The sequence below is a fragment of the Lytechinus pictus genome, chromosome 13, assembly GCF_037042905.1.
Source record: "Lytechinus pictus isolate F3 Inbred chromosome 13, Lp3.0, whole genome shotgun sequence".
Taxonomy (NCBI): domain Eukaryota; kingdom Metazoa; phylum Echinodermata; class Echinoidea; order Temnopleuroida; family Toxopneustidae; genus Lytechinus; species Lytechinus pictus.
The window spans coordinates 25,389,433-25,406,211 of NC_087257.1; the positions used below are offsets into that span (position 1 = coordinate 25,389,433).

Consider the following 16,779-nt stretch of genomic DNA (forward strand, 5'->3'; position numbering starts at 1 on the left):
AGCCAATAGAAATATTAAGTCTTCACATTTCTTTTTGAAATCTTTGAAATCTTTCAAAATTCAAATGTGATACAAGTAAAAATGATAATGATTTAATATAAGTACAGGTTTTAAACTCACTGGAAATTTGCTGGTAATTATCTAAGGACTTTGAATTCTCAGATAAAGAAAATTTGAATGACCTTTTCTATGAATTATAGCTTTGCTTAAGGGTCTCTTTTCCTGTTCAAAAATTATATGAACTGCATCATGGAACAAGCACTTTATGCATGGACTTGTTTTCAATACTACAGTTTCCAATGAAACCAAATTATCTCATTTCATTATGTCCAGAAAAAACCCCCTTAAAGAAACCAAATTATCTCATTTCATTATGTCCAGAAAAAATAATTGTTTGCACATGTGTGTATTCGTCCTCGCTGTGCAATTCACAAAGTAAAAAGACATTGATAATGAAATAATCACATTATACATGTACATGCAGTAATAAGCTTTGAGTAAGTTCCCTGTATCATATACATGTAGGTTATTGATTGATTCAAATTAATTTGATATTTGTGTTGATCTCATCTTTGTTTCCTATTATCACAGTGTTTGAACACTATGTCAGATTAAAGTCTATCAGAGTCCTTTGTACTGTAGATAGGGTTTATAATTCTAGTGTTTTATTTAAATTTTACTTTGATGATAGGGCTGTACACAAATGGATAAATTGTTGAATGAATGTACCATCTTTATCTCAAAGGGATAAGGATAGGAGACGAGAATGATGCATGAATTTTCTGATAATGAACTTCAATTTCAAAGAAAATTTACTATCTTGGAAAGTGGCACATGTAGGAAGTTGCAGTACAGTATTATAAAAAAATATACCGGTAATATAGATTTGTTTCTTCTCTTGTTCTGACTGATAACTTTCCTTGAAATTAAAATTTCCAGTTGTAATTGTATCACATTCATCAAGTGCTTTGTGTTACATTGTCAAATATGTTTGTGTGGCAGTGATATGGAGGGGGGGGGGGGGGGGTGGGTGGGCAGAAAGTATACATGTACATGTACAATGTACATGCACAGATTCTTTGCTTTCATTCTGATTGGAACACCTCTGAATATTGATCTTTGAGGTGTGTAAATTTGCTCAAGGTCATGATTTAACACACAGGCCTGTTGCAGTTTTTTTCATGCCTGGCTGGCGAGGGAAGTATTGGAACATAAATAATATTTTTATATAATTTTGGCCTATTCCTCTGTTGAGATCAGAAGTGACACAACTCTGTTGACAATGAATTATTTTTTATATTCTACATTGTAAAAAGTAAAGTGAAATAATTAATAGTTCCTGGAATAATTGCCATGTGACACTCCACTGACAGTTTCATGTATAATAATGCATGCCTTGTTTATACTCTACCTCTATACTCACTGTGTATATCCATGGATTTAGTTATTTCTACCTCCATGTAGGCTGTACATGTACATTGTATCTTTACAAAAATTACTTCTAGAGGGATTATGTCTCACAGAAATAAATTTCTATACACTGTACATGTAAGTTTGTGAAGCTCTGTATTGAATAACGTGTGATGATATTCCAATTTAATGTCCAGCCTATGTTACTGATGCCAGATTTGTATGTAGGTGCCCCTTTAGATGTAATTCTGGAGATTTGTGTATGGGTGGACATACTATCCCAAGACCATGCAAGAACATATTAAAGGAGAATGAAACCCTAAAAACTAGCTGAATCCATATCAAAGAGAAAAATCAAAGAAACATATTGTTGAAAGTTTGAGGAAGATTGAACCAATAATAAGAAAGTTATGAGCATTTGAATATTGAGATCACTAGTGCCATGTAGATCCTCCCATCGGCAATGCGACCAAGATCTGTGATATCACACACGTACAACTCCCTCATTACTTTAGTACTTATTTCACTTATATTCTCACTTTTATAGAGTCTATCACAAGGTTAGGTGTTTTTTTTATGAGATGACAAGTACAGAGGTTTCACAACATTATTTATATCATTGATGAATTGTTTGTCATATGATTAGAATGAGCAAAAAGAGATGTTTTGGGGTATATTTTCAGTGTCCGAATGGGAGAGTTGTACGTGTGTGACATCACAGATCTTGGTCGCATTGCCAATGGGGGGATCTCCATAGCATTAGTGATCTCGACATTCAAATGCTCATAACTCTTTTATTGCTAGTCCTATTTTACTCAAAGTTTTGTTGATCTTATTCTTTGATTTTTCTGCTTTCACAAAAGCTAACTTGCTCCAAGGGTTTCATTCTCCTTTAAGTGAACTTGAGTGAAGCACAGACTTAAGTATGCTTTAATTCACTTCAAGGCCTTGTATGGTGTACATCATTGATGTGTACGTGCACATTAGGTGCACATAAACTTTTGTATGACCATGCATGTTGGGAATGAAGGGATTTATGAAGCCTGAGCAACTGTCATCACCATGCAGTTCAAGAGAGATTGCAGTACTATCAGGTTTCAGCTACATGTAACTTTCCTCTGAAAGTCCATGGACATTTTATAGATCATAGATTTTACCTTGCAATATTTCTAAACCAAACCCTAATTCATATTTGCTTGGCCTTATGATCAAATTACATTTACTCTTTCTCAAGCTTACATGACTTGTTTAAGTATCAAAATAAGTCAGTTGTTTTTATAATTGATCAATGAAAGTACATTTACTAAAAGTAATAGTCTGCCTTATAATTATATTCCATCTTTCATAAAGAAAAATGAGAATTACCGGTAAGTTGCATGTTATTTCACCCTCAGTACATAATGAATTTTTGCTTACTGTTTACATCATATTTTTTTTTTACTCAATATACTATTAATTAATTTCATTTGCATTTATTTTGCTTGCATGAATTCACCCAATATTCTTTTTGCATGATCCCTCATTTATTTTCACCAGGCTGAACAGTCCTTTGATGGAGAGTCCATTGGTGAGGTAAGCTTGTGAAATACAGTGTTGTTTTCTGTTGCCTTCTCTGAGAATGGATCCCTGATATAGAGATGTGGGATTTTACATACCTGTATTTAAACTGAGCCATGAAAGAATGCTCTAAAACATATTGCCATGCATGAGAAATGATTTTATACAATCATAAGCTGATTTTTTTCCTTAATGTTGACAATGCATCAACTCAATCATGTTTTTATTTTATATCATCTACATTGTACATGTACATGTACACTATAACTGAAGGATTTGCACATTTAGTATGATGTAGTAATAAAGAAATACACTGTAGGTACGCAACAATAAAATTACTACGATAACTAAAATATAAATTTATATGTTTGTTCATGGTTCTTGTGTCAATGTATTGATAGAGACAATAGCATAATAATGAATGATCCCTGCAATCTGCTGATCTTATCTGAGATACTGTAGTTATAAAGCCTACTGTAGAACAGTCAACAACTGTTTGACTTGAATTTTTCTAACATGTTCAGTATATGATCAGAACTGATGATACTTGCGCAGTTTGTGAATGCACTCCGGATGTTTTGCAAGGGGAAAGGGGGGGGGGGTGGAAATTAGAAGCAAAAAAATGATCCAAGTTAATTTTTCCAATGTCACATTGGCTCATGATTTAAATCTTTTAATCATGAATGCTAGACAAATAGGCAAAACATTACATTGCCTCTAATATCATGTTTATTGGGATGTGCAGTTTGCACGGATACATTCGTTTCATACTAGTTCATTTCATAAAACATATACCACATTGTCCATGTAGGCCCTACACTACATATAGGGACAGTGATTTTCCGCGATCGCGGAAAACGGACGGAATTCACGGAAACGGCCTTTTGAAACGGAAAGTGGCATTTCAAACGGAAAATCACGGAAAACGTATTCTCCCTCAAAATACACAGAATAGCAACAGAAATTACTCCAAAATCACAACAAAATGTGAATATTAAATGGCCACAAAACCCCAGAAAACACGATCTCACTTCGCTACTATCATGACAATTCACACATCGTGACTGCACTCGACAACAGCACACTCGAATCTACCCCGCACCGTACCCCTACCCGGCCGGCCAGGTTGGGCTTCACATATGCACACATATCGTTCAACTACACGGTCGTGTGTTGCTGCCCTCTACGTTTGAAGATGTAACAGCACGATATCGTGGTCTTAAAATCCAAGATGGCGGATTGGCAAAAGCCGTTGACTGATGATAACGACGTCCAAAAACCCCCAAAATTATCGATGAAATATCATTTCACCGTGAAATAATGCTAATAATATGAAAGGTGAGGATGTATGCATGCTAAATCGGTTCATAAAAATATTTTATGCACCCGCATAGATCCGATTAGAAAGGATTCTATTGTGTTGTTGGTACAGTAGCAGATACAAATTTTGACCAGTGTGATTTTGCTATTCAATGTGTAAACGGAATTGTCGCTTTTCCGTGTGTACAAAGTCTATGGGGAAACGGAATTTCCGTTTTCTGACATGCTGAAACGGAATTTGAGATTTTCTGAAACGGAAAAGGCAATTTTTTGAAACGGAAAATCACTGTCCCTATACATAACTAATTAGACCCTGTTCACAATTCAGTCACTTTCCTAAACCGGTACCAACTAAGATCTCATTTTGTGATAGATTTTGAAAAGATATTCAGAAAATCATATTTCACCCATTGTTCTTAACATTTCTTTCTTTTTCTCCCTTCTTTTCTTGGTCAAGAAAATTTTGGGATTCCATGTACCATAAGGTACATGGATGCCAGTAATCTCAAGCCATTTCTGTTTTGTCTTTACACTTCATGTGTGAAAAATAATAATAAGAAAATATTAAATGATCCCAACAAATTCTGAAATTATAAGATTTAAAGCTCTATTGAATACATAAAAGAATTTCAAGTACCATCAATAAAAAATTGTGGTGTTGAGCAGGCTCATGATGATTGAAGTTGGATTCCAAACTTTTCTTTGGACTATTCCATTTTCATTGAAGGGTACAATTTACCTGAAATATATTGTTCACACCCACCAAACTACATAAGATACATGTACAGTGTAATGCATAAAATATACAGAGGAAGATTACCACCCCTTAAAAACAGAGTTCTACAGTATATGAAGTATTGTTTTTATAGCTGAAGTACAATTGAGAGAAGGAAATACAAGTGATGCATTGTTTTAGTGATAATAGTAGCGTCCCCACGCTGGCTCAGTCTCGGTCAGGAAACTCTGGCTTCCTGACACCAAAGCGTCTTTCTTCCTGTTAAATAAAAGGAAGGAAAACACAGGCTAGCTCAGCTACCTTGCTTCCTATGTACTGTTTTCATAAATCAAGAATGTTGAATGTGCCTCAAACTTACTACAAGGATACACATACCGTACATGTAGTTTGGGATATTTTGCTTACCAAAAAGGTACATACAGTGTGTACAGGTACATGTACATGTATGTGTACTGTACATTATTTGTACATGTTATGGTAGTCAGGAAATAGTGAATAAATGTCACTCATGACAAAAGTGATATTTCCTGTTGAAGAGCAAATTGTTCTGTCATTTTGACAACACAATATCAAAGTGCCTTTCCTAATATACACTTGTGTAGCTTGAGTGTTTATGAGTTAAATCTAGTCTAGAACTTTAAAGAAAACCACACTAGGTAAAATATGAAAATGTAAAAAATCAAATTTAGTTGATAAGCCCCTATCATTTGCAGGGCACCCTTTTTGCAATTTTACTTTGATAGGAAATTCTTCCTGTAAAAAATCCAGGCAAGCAATAATTATGGGTATTGACTGATGGAATGCACTGCCCTACACCACATACAGCTGTACACATGTAATTTGTTTTGATTCTTCAACTTGCCAACAAGTAGTGAAATGTTGTAATTAAGTTTTGCACTCAGCAGCAGGAACTTTGGGTCGTCCTGATAAAGCACATTTCTTCCTGTCTAACACAAGCAAGCTACAACCTTCTATGTAATAAAAAAAAGCACCATGTGTTTTTTTTTGCTTGTACTTCTGGGAAATTGGGTGTCATTGGTGCATATGCAGCCTGCTTTATATGTGACACTGAGGAAGTTTGGATACTCATATAAAAGCATGCTTTCTTTTAAGGATACATGTAGCTCTTTAGTTCAGTCGGTTTTATAAAGATAATTCAGTATTCATTACAATCTGGTTATAATTCATTTATGACTGGAACTGTTTAACTCTTTTGCACTCTGAATTAATTTTAAGGGGATAATAATGACAACTGTTTCAATGTAATTTTCTTTGATGATTTCTCCAAGATTTCTACATTGCACCATTGATACTTAATGATTTATATCTATGTTACCGGTATCCAAGAACTATTGTAGTTTATGAAATTCTCTGATATGTAAGTAGAGGAGAAAACAAATTATTACAATTGTTGAATTTAATTGTACGAATGTGAAAAATTGCAACATCAGCGCGCAAAGGTTAAAAGTCAAAGTGGGCTAACACAGACCATCATGGATATCTGTATCAAAAAATCAATGCACAAATGACCCTGTATACAGTTGTGTTTAATACGGGTCCATTAGCCACAGAGGCACAGACCCTGACTTAAAGTTTCAAACTTCTTGTACATGTATATCTTTGAATGCAACATGTACAATTTTCATTCCCAGTCCCTTTTACAGCTCTTGGCTTTAAATTCAGATCATGTGTTTTGACAAATGGTGGGATTGTATCTTCCAGTCCACTCAGAGCAAGCAACCAAAAAGATGCCCTTTTCCTTCAAATTTTACTTTTTGTTCTATAGTTTCACTTATGCACCGGAGCAAATCTCTCAATTTTTTGGATAGGGAGCAAGAAGGGTCCATTTCCAAACAATTATGTTATTAGAATTTTTTTTTTTGTCTTTTTATGTTTAATTCTCATGAATGATCCTGTTTGAAATAAAAAAAATGCCATCAAATTTAGACTTGCAGCTGCATAGTATGTACAAATCATAGACCAATGTAAAACACAGTTGAAATTAAATATCTGTCACTGAAAAATATGCTTTTGTATTCAATTCCTTTTCCTTTCTTTCCACACCATCGGTCATCTGTAGACCGTAGCCTGGTCTACTGAATAAATAGTCTGATTGATTCATTTCAATTACATTATTACAATAGATATGCAATAACCAGAAAGAAAGAAATGAAATTCCATCTTATCAACAAATTAGGTTGATTTCCTATTTGAATAGAAGACCAAAATCCATGAAAATTGTACACATACAGTGTATCATTCAATAATTGTCATGCTTGGCACATTTTTACACTTTACATGTACATGTAACTGGGGATGTTTTATGAAACTGGTTGTATTACAATTTACAAATTACATGTACGTTTTCCATATTTTTTAAAAATCTCTGGTGACTTGTTCTTGTACCTTATGAGATATTAATGATTAGTGTGTCAGATGTTAATAAACTTTTTATTTAAATACTAGTTTTAAAAATGATTAATTAGCCCTTGTAAACTGCATTATTTGGTTGTATTCTTATGATAACATCTTGGTTAAACTTTTGAGTAAGACTTACAAAGAAAATTTTAGTCTATACTTTACAGCATACATGTAGATTCAGCATTCATGGACACAATAATAAGCCAAATAATTAAATTAAAAATTTGAAATTCATTTTGCTTGGACTTATACATGTACTATCACTTTTTTCTAACAAATGATTTTTGGGACAAATGTTTACCGCAGGTTTCAATTGTTCAATACTTCATGATATTTTTACTTGGTGAATGGGTTGACCAACGGCACTTCTTGGAAGGGCAGTTTTAAGTCAACCTACATGTACATGTACATGTGGCATTCGCCTGATAAATTCTACATATTGTATATGAGAATGCAACCAATTGGATTGTCATTGACAGAAATACAATATCAGCATGCACCAAAATCTTCTTTCTTGCAGGATTCTGATAGTCACCTTGATGTTGCATCCCCCATCCACAATGCTTCCTCGGACCGCATCCTGGAGCTGGAGGAGACCTTGGAAGGCAAGGTGCTCGCTCTGAGGATGATGCAGCAGGAGCTTGACGATGCCAACAAGTCATTGGTAGAAGCTAAGGAACACGCCCAGTCCATCACGGCCCAGGCCGAGCAGCATGCAGCGGGAGGGTCTCCCCGTGGTGGTGGTGTTGGGACTGGGGATTCCCCACCCTCGAACAACCTTGATGCCCACCAACAAGCTGGCGATAGCCATCATTGGCAGAGTGCTTCCATCCAGGTGAGTTCCGTAAGTGTAAAAAATGATTGAAATGCCACCCTGGTTTTACCATTAGCCCTCGTCTGAGGTACATGACACTATACTTCAGGGTTCAGCCCTCGCAGTTAGCACTTACATAGTAGAAGTGTAGGCATATTATTTGAAAAATTTCTGTCAGTGAAAGAGGAATTTAGGGGGCAGCAGTGGAGCTGACTAGTTGAGGTGGGCACCTGAGGCCTCCATTGCCTTTGGTTAAAATGAGCCCTGTATGTACATGTATGCTGTTTTCAATCCATCAATAAATTGTACTTCTCCAAAATAGAAACCTCTGCTCATGAAAGTAAAATGGTAAGCGATTTTTTGCATAGCCAATGGCCAGAGGGACATACTGTACTTTTGAAATATGTTATAGGCCTACTTATCTGCACTTTTGGTACAACTGGTAAATACATTATATTTATTATAATTTGTACATTATTTTTTCTGTCAATATGTTAATAGTGAGTGAATTATTGCCTGAATCACTGATACACGTAGTACAGTACATAAATGCCAGAGGTTACCTGGTCATGTTCGAACTGCATACTCACATACCCAAACAGGAAGCTGCTGTCTAGTGGCACCAATCATAGTAGTGCTTGTAGTTGTAGCGGTATTCACACCTGATTGACCAGGGAAAGTACTTGGCTATTTGCCAATAGAAGAGCGATATTCTCATTAAAAATTCACCTGAGTGCTTTACAAATCATGAGATACATTTCAAAATTGTTAGAAATAAACGAGAATTTCATTTAATTCCGCTAGGTGTAATTGCGTTAGTTACGGTGTTTGTAATCCTGGACAAATTTTTGCAATTTATGGGTTTTCTTCCTGATGTGGAGAGTGTGAATGTGCTCTATTACTATTACATTTGTTGATTGAAAGATACCATACTGATTCATGAATTATTTGGTAGCATTTATTATTAATGGTAGATTGTTAATCCACATCACATGTAACAAAGAATGTATTAAGAATTCCTGTCTATAGTGACCTCTCTTTGGCCTTCTTTGACAGGTTAATCTAATTGTCCATGTACTTTTAGTCCAATGTCAACATTTAATGAAATTATATAATACAGTATGTCATAACTCTCATTGTTTCTTTCTTTCTGTAGCCTGAAGCTTTAATGCAAGATAGAGAGGCAGAATACAAAGCAGCAATAGAACAATATAACCTCAAGGTATGCTTATTAATGCTCTCACAAATGCTAGTGCGACTTGAAATGTAGTATATTTTCCTCTTACATTGTATTTTTCTTTTACTACTACTTCTAATACTACCTCTACTACCTCTACTACTTTTGTTTTTTTTCTTACGGCCCTGTCACATCATTCCGAGCAAGCCTTGTGGGTGAGTTGCTGGTGATTGCCCGCCACTCACCCACAACAAAGTTTTGAGCATGTTCAAAACTTTTTTGCATGCAAATCAGACAAACTGCGTGTGACATACATGTACTGTCAATGCGGGCGACCTGCGGGTAGCAAAAATAGTTACCTGCAAGTCACACGCAAGGCTTGCACGGAACTAGGCTACATGGAACGATGTTACAGGGCCATTAGACTTTTATCAGTACTACTGCATGCGTGTGGGAAGCGATTCTGGATTTTTTTGGGGGGATGGGGGAGGCAGAGGCTCTCACAAATTTTCGGTGACACTGACAATTAGGGTCGTTCTCAGAATTTTTCTTGGGGATGGGGAGAGGCATAATTTTGTAAAAGAGGAAGGGAAGTATTTTTGCATCTTTATATTGAATCTGAAGGAATTGGTGCACAATTTTAATGAACTTTCAAGTTACGTGTACATGTTCAGAAGGAAACCTCATTGAAATAATATAAAGTCCTATACAACCTTTTCTTGTAAAATTGAGATGGAAATGGATTATTTTCTTGAAGAATTACTTGTTTGCATCATTGAAATATTGTTTATCGAGGACTACTTTGATAACAAAGTCTGTTTTTATTTTTTATTTTTTAATAGAAAATGCAAATTTTGTTACTTTATCCTGAAAATTTATATTTAAATGTAATTTCTATGTGAAAAAAGTGATTTCAAGAACTACATGTTATCTGAACGCAAATCTACTTTTGTTATTTTTCAAATGAGAGAATATTGATTTTTAATTGTAGCATTTATCATTGCCATAAAGATGGTGTTGTTGGACCTTGACTCTGTCAATAATTCTGGTACACTTTGATCCCATGGACTAGAATTATTGTTCACCATCCATGACATTCGTTTCACATTCAAACAAACTCTAATGCTCTGTTGTAGTACTGTTCATTAAAAGCGGCATGATTGTTGCTGGGTTGTAACTGGGTAGGAAATTCTACAATTTTAATGCATGAGGATCAGCAATATGTCATGATGGGAAAACTTTTGATAGGACATAGCATATGATGATATAAAGGTAAGGTGAATGTTATTGCAGTACATCAGTAGTATTGACTATTTCATGGTTTTTGTTGATATGTGGGTGTGTCTTTCACCTTGGTTGTTACCTTCTTATCTTCAGAACTTTTGCTAATCTTTCTGTGTTTGTAGCAAAGTTTTTTTTCTTCCTAAAATTGAATTAACAATGTTAGGATCGGTTGCCTAATTTTTGAACAACAATTGGAAAGTACTACATGTAGTTACAATATACATGTATACAACCCGTATATCAATGTCCCCAATATGATGCCTGTTTTGCAAATCATACATGTAGTTTATGATTCCTTATTTTCTCTTCTGTTTACATGTATATTTGTTAGTGTTCTTTAATTATGTAATATGACCTTGTGTTGCAGATAATTGAATTCCAAACTGCATTAGCCCAAAGAGACGAAATCATCAAGCAGCTGTCGGATAACATGCAGGGCGCCCTCCAGAGTCGAGATGAGGTACAACGGGAGGCCACTAATCAGGCCGAGAACCTGTCGCAGCAGATACAATCACTACAGTCACAACTCAGAACGGTGCGTTATGGCATTTTTTATGTCCAGTTGGATGTATGAACATGTACAGTGTGTAAATCTTGCAGACAAAAATACTTTCCTAATTTCTGAAAAGTGCTCACGAATCTGGTTGCATTCAAATGGTTGTGTTTTATATATTTTTCCTTTTTTCAATAGTTAGCTATTAAATTATTTGTAAATTTTAATAAATATAGTAGGTTTCAGAGTGATTATTCTTGGGGTTTCTTGGGGTGTGTGTTAATTGGAAAATATGTTTTGTAGTTAAATTAAGAGCGGTTATATTTATGCAGCACTCTAAAATGTATGTACATAAAATTCATAAATAAATCACTCTTGGTGTCCCAATATCATTAAAAAAGACAATGAAGCTATAAGGCTTAAAAAAAAATATTATTTTCAACATTGCAGGCTGGAGAGACTTTACAGAGCCAAGGGAAAACTCAGGTTGCTGAATTGGCAGAGGAACTGACCCAAGCTCACCATCAGGTCGTCAATCTCCGCCAAACAGTAGCTGATAAAGATGCTTTGATGCATGAACTTGCCAATAGATACTCACAAAAATCTGAGGAACTATTTGATTTGAAAGAGGAGAAGGAGGCTCTTGTGCGGGAGCATGCTGGTGAGGTGGCAACCCTGAAGCATCAGGTCGGTGAGCTTAGGGGAGACAGTAGTGTCCTCCCAAAGGAAGAGACGATCGAGATGCTCCGGGCAGAGCTGGATGAAAGTTATGGAAACCAGATGATGTTGATGAAGCAGCAGCTTATGGAGAACCATCACCAGGAGACAGAATTGCTGCAGCAGCGCTGCAATGAGCTGCAGGTTCTCGCCAGAACTAATACGGGAGCTGCTGATGCAGAAGTTGGTGCGCTGAAGAATCAGCTGGAGGCAAAAGCAAAAGAAGCGGAAGCATTCAAGGAGCAACTTCAGAAACTTGTTACTGAATTTTCCAGACAGAATGAAGAGATTGAGCAGAAGCATGCTGCTGATATTGATATACTCAAAGCAGAGTTCAAAGTTAAGATGGACGAGATGGAGAGTGAGAAGAAGGTGGAGCGAGAGGAACAGGCAGGAGTGGTATCCGCCATTACAGATAAACTTAACCAAGTTTTAAATGACAACAAAGAACTAACTGAAATCCGTGACACTTATGAGGGGCAGATATCCCGCCTTGTGAAACAATTTGAAGAAATGCAACAGGCCAATGAGATGACTGCTGATGCGAATGCTCTTGTTCAGGAAGAACAAAAAAAATACGCTGAAGAAATGGAAGAACTGAAGGAGCAGTTAAACAGGATTAATGAGGATAACAAAGAACTTACTCAAATCAGGGAAGCGTATGAGGGGCAGATTGCAAGATTGAGTTCCGAATTGGAAAACAAACCCAACTTTGATGCGGAACCTGATACCGATAATAAGAACAAAGATGAACGTCTAGCCCAGTATGAAGCACAAGTGCAGCAGTTGGAAAGAGAACTGGAATTAAGCAAGGCAAGTGGACCTTCCTTGGAAAAACTACAGGAAATTCGGGAAGAAGTGGCAGCAGATGTCAAGATGGATTATGATGATCTGATTGAAGACATGAAGTATGATCATGAAGGGCAGTTGAAGAGACTCAAAGTTCAGCTTGATGTCGAGTATAAAGATGACTTGAGAGATGCTACTAAAGCCGTTGATGATCAATTTGAGCAGAAGGTCAAGATGGTTCAAACTGAAAAAGAGCGAGAGTTTGTGCTCGAACTCCAGAAAGTGAGGGCTGAGCTTCAAGATCAGTATGACAAAAAGTTGCGTGAGGAATTAGAAAAAGAGAGGTCCAAAACACCTACAGAAGTGCATGTGCCCGCCGAAGTAGTGACTGAGGATGCTACTCAAGGAAGTGGGGTTCTTACTTTAAAGACTGATTTGATGTCCAAGCTACAAACTGAAGTGCAAGACCTGTCTGAAGTCAGGGATGATCTTCTTGAACAACTGGAAGTAGCCACTCGTGACCAAGAAACATTGAGAGAGGAGTTGGCCGCTGCAACTTTTGAAAAGACCAATTTGAATGCTGAGGTAGAACAGCTGAAGGATGAATTACAGAGTATACACTTCCAGGCTGACACATCTATTGATTCGCCTTTCTATGACAATGAACGAGATGATCTTAATGATAAGCTACAGGTAATGAACAGTAAATTGCAATCTCAGGAGCAGGATCACGAGATAGAGGTATCAGGTTACATTGCCAAGATTGAAGCTTTGAAGCAAGAAATGGCGAAGGCCACTCTGGCTCATGATCAGGAAAAAGGTGAATTAGATAACAAGGTCCAAGAACTAGAATCTTTCCTGAAAGAGACGGTAGACCGCCCTTCAGAAGAGTTGCAAGGACTTGGAGAAAGAAATGCAAATCTTGTGTCTGAGATTGAAAGAATGCAGAGTGAGTTGACCGATGCAAAGAATTTTATTGAGGAACACAGTAAAAGAGCCACTGATCTTGAATCAAAGAACGTGTTGTTTGAAGAGCAGGTCAAAGATCTTGAGAGACAGTTAGCATGTAGTGGTCATGAAATGGAAGGCCTCCAAGATGCTATGACATCTTTACGGGAAGCACAAAAGATGGAGATACAACGGCTCAGCGAAGAGAAGACTAGATTGGAGGCTGACTTAGCAGAGGCGAATGATGAGATTGAAAAAATGAAAAGTGAACAATCTGTAGATACCAATGATGATGCTACAACAGAGCTTGAAGAAAGATTAAAGGAAGTGGAAGAGGAGAAAAGAAGAGTGGATGAACTTTTGGAAAAGGCTGGATTAGAATTGGACCGTCTGAGGGAAGAGGTTGATCAGTCAGAGGAGAAAATACATGATCTTGAGGGGGAGGTTTGTAGACAAGCTGCTGAGAGAAATGACCTGGATGATAAAATGTGTATTCTGGAGAAAGAGCGAGATCAGCTGCTCACAGAGAAAGAAGAGTTGCAGCACGGGCTTGAAACTGAAGAGAAAGAACGGGAGAGCCAAGTAGGCGAATTGGAATCCAGGATAGCTTCCCTTTGTGATGAGGGAAATGCTGGTTCTGAAATGGCAAGACAAGAGAGAGACAGTGCCTTAGGATCCTTAGATTCTCTCACAGGTCAATACCAAGCCATAGATGCCAAGAATAAGGAATTGGAGTTGCATGTGGCGAATTTGGAAGAACAACTGATAAGGCAACAGTCAATGCAGATTGTGCGAGATGTTGAAATCATGGCACAGAGGGAGACCTTTGAGGAAGCTGTAGCTAATTATGACAGGCTGATTGGTGAGTTGAAAGCTGAGAAAGAAGAAATCAGGTTGGAGCTTGAAAGGCAAGATACATCAAATGAGCCTTCTCATATTCCAACCCCTATTGAGGAAGAATTGATAGTTGCTGGTTCCGTGGCCCCTGTGGCTGCAGGTGTGCCATTAGCAGGTGAAGTTGAAGATTCAATTGATGGAAGAGACTTTGCTAATTTACCAGGTGAACTTGAGACAACAGTTGAAGCATTCAAAGATGAGAATAATGATTTAAAATCTAAGCTTGCCGAAGCCAATGATGAGATAGAATTCTTGGCGCAAAGGGAGCATCAGCTCAAGCAAGAATTGGCAGCTCTGAAAGTACTACTTCAAGAAGGAGAGGAAGAGAAAGAAGCTCTTGAAGATCTCATTGAAGAAGAGAAAGTGCAGATCAAAGAGTTGAAACAGGTTGATGAAGAGCTCGAAAGAGAAAACCAGGAGTTGAAGGATGTTATAGATCGTCAGCCAGAGGTGCTAGATGATCAGGCAGCAATTGTAAATGGTCTGGAAGAGGAGGTGTCCAAGTTGAAGAAAGAGCTGGAGGAAAATCATGAGCTGTATGAGAGAGAAAATGCACTTCTCAAGGAGGCTTTGCAAGAGGAGAGAGACACAACTTCAAGGTTACTTAATGAAGGGGAGTCACCCACATCGAGAGGCTCTCTCTTGCAAGAAATTATTGATCTGAAGCAGCGCCTTGCTCACAAGGACCAGACAGAGCATGAAATTCTCACAGAGAAGAACCTTCAGATAGGTCTCCTGCAGGAGACAAATGCCAAGCTAGAAGAGGAGAAGAATGACCTTAGCACAAAGATCAATGACCTTGAGAAGCGAATGCAAGCATCTGAAGCAATATCTCAAGAGGTCCAAGACACCTTTGGAAGACAGTTCCTGGAGCTTCAATCTGAACAAACGGCTCTTAAGGAGGAGCTGGCAAAACAAAAGGATAGCGAGAAAGGACAGACGCTTGATGAACAGGCTCTCAGGGAGGAGGCTCTTCGATGTGCCAAAGACATGTTGCTCCAGAAGCTGGAGGAGAAGGAGGCAGTGGAGCAACAGATGATGGATGAGAAAATGGAGTTGCAGACACAATTAAACAATCAACAGAGCCTTGAGGAACTACTGCATGAAAAAGACAGATTAGAGCAGGAACTCGCCAGGCAGAAGAGGTCCCTACAGACTGAAATTAAAGAGCTGGAGCAAAAGCTACAGGTAATGTATATTTGGAAATACCTTGGTTATCTCGTAGCAAAGAATATGTTTTATGAGTGAGCCAAATATATAAATATTACACTTTTTGGATAACTTCTTTAGTACTGGGCTGATTTTTCCAAACGTCACTTTGTTCATGAAAGTTTACACCATTGCTCTTCTGCATTGTTATATTGTAAATCACTTGCACTTTTTCTTGAGGGCAAGTAGGTGATTTGGAAACATTATAAAATGTGAGATGCTAGACCCTACATTCTAGTCAACCATACAGGGTTTAAGATGAAGCCCAGGTAATTCAATTGCAAGTGCAGCATTATACAAGGCTTCTTCATAACCGTTGGTCATTGCACTAGTCTGTAATAGATCCATTTTACTCACATTATGCTGCATTCGACCCAGGTGAGGTGAATGGGTACCCGGTAGGATTTATTCCTTGAATGCTTAAGCGCCTATAAGGCGGCTCAGCTACAGCCGGGGTAATGATATGATACCAAGTATCAAGCGCAGTAGAGAAAATGCAATTATAGTAACTGCGCCATATAAATGGACATTATTATTATTATTTTAAAACCTTCACTATTGTCAATTCTTTAATGAATCCTATTTTTTTTATATTGTCAAGCTTGTCTCTTTGGAAACATTTTCTTCATTTTGAGAGAAACAGTTGAAGTGCAGTAAAACAATTTTTTTTTCCCTCTTGTATTCAGGACCAATCCAGGAAGCTTCAGAATGAAAAATCTAATCTTGAGTCAGAGCTTCAACAGAAAGACTTTGAACTGAGGAAGTGGGAAGCCAGCTTCAGAGAGCAACAACTAGAATACAGGAACAGGGAAGCTTTTGTCAGGAGGAAATATGATAATAAGGTCAGAGCAAATACATTGAAATCATGTCTTGATGATAGTTTAAAAAATGTTTAATATACTCAAATGTTTACAGAAAAAGACCTCGAATTTGTTGGTCTAATTAACCATCCAAATATTCAAAATGGGTTGGTCAGAGCCATTCCCATATGAACCAATTGTACTCTG

The 16,779-nt window shown here is 37.2% G+C and overlaps 1 protein-coding gene across 2 annotated transcripts in view; it reads left to right on the forward strand.

Annotated features, from left to right (window-relative positions):
- The window catches only part of LOC129274265 (putative leucine-rich repeat-containing protein DDB_G0290503), a 32,037-nt gene that overhangs the window by 1,937 nt on the left and 13,321 nt on the right, over positions 1–16,779 (forward strand). The window contains exons 3-8 of one of the 2 annotated variants that reach the window (XM_054911102.2): positions 2,947–2,982; positions 7,965–8,279; positions 9,415–9,480; positions 11,087–11,254; positions 11,663–15,751; positions 16,459–16,614. In XM_054911102.2, coding sequence (XP_054767077.2) covers positions 2,947–2,982; positions 7,965–8,279; positions 9,415–9,480; positions 11,087–11,254; positions 11,663–15,751; positions 16,459–16,614 — 4,830 coding nt within the window. The remainder of the gene's footprint in view (positions 1–2,946; positions 2,983–7,964; positions 8,280–9,414; positions 9,481–11,086; positions 11,255–11,662; positions 15,752–16,458; positions 16,615–16,779) is intronic. The other variant, XM_064108957.1, reaches the window with a different exon arrangement.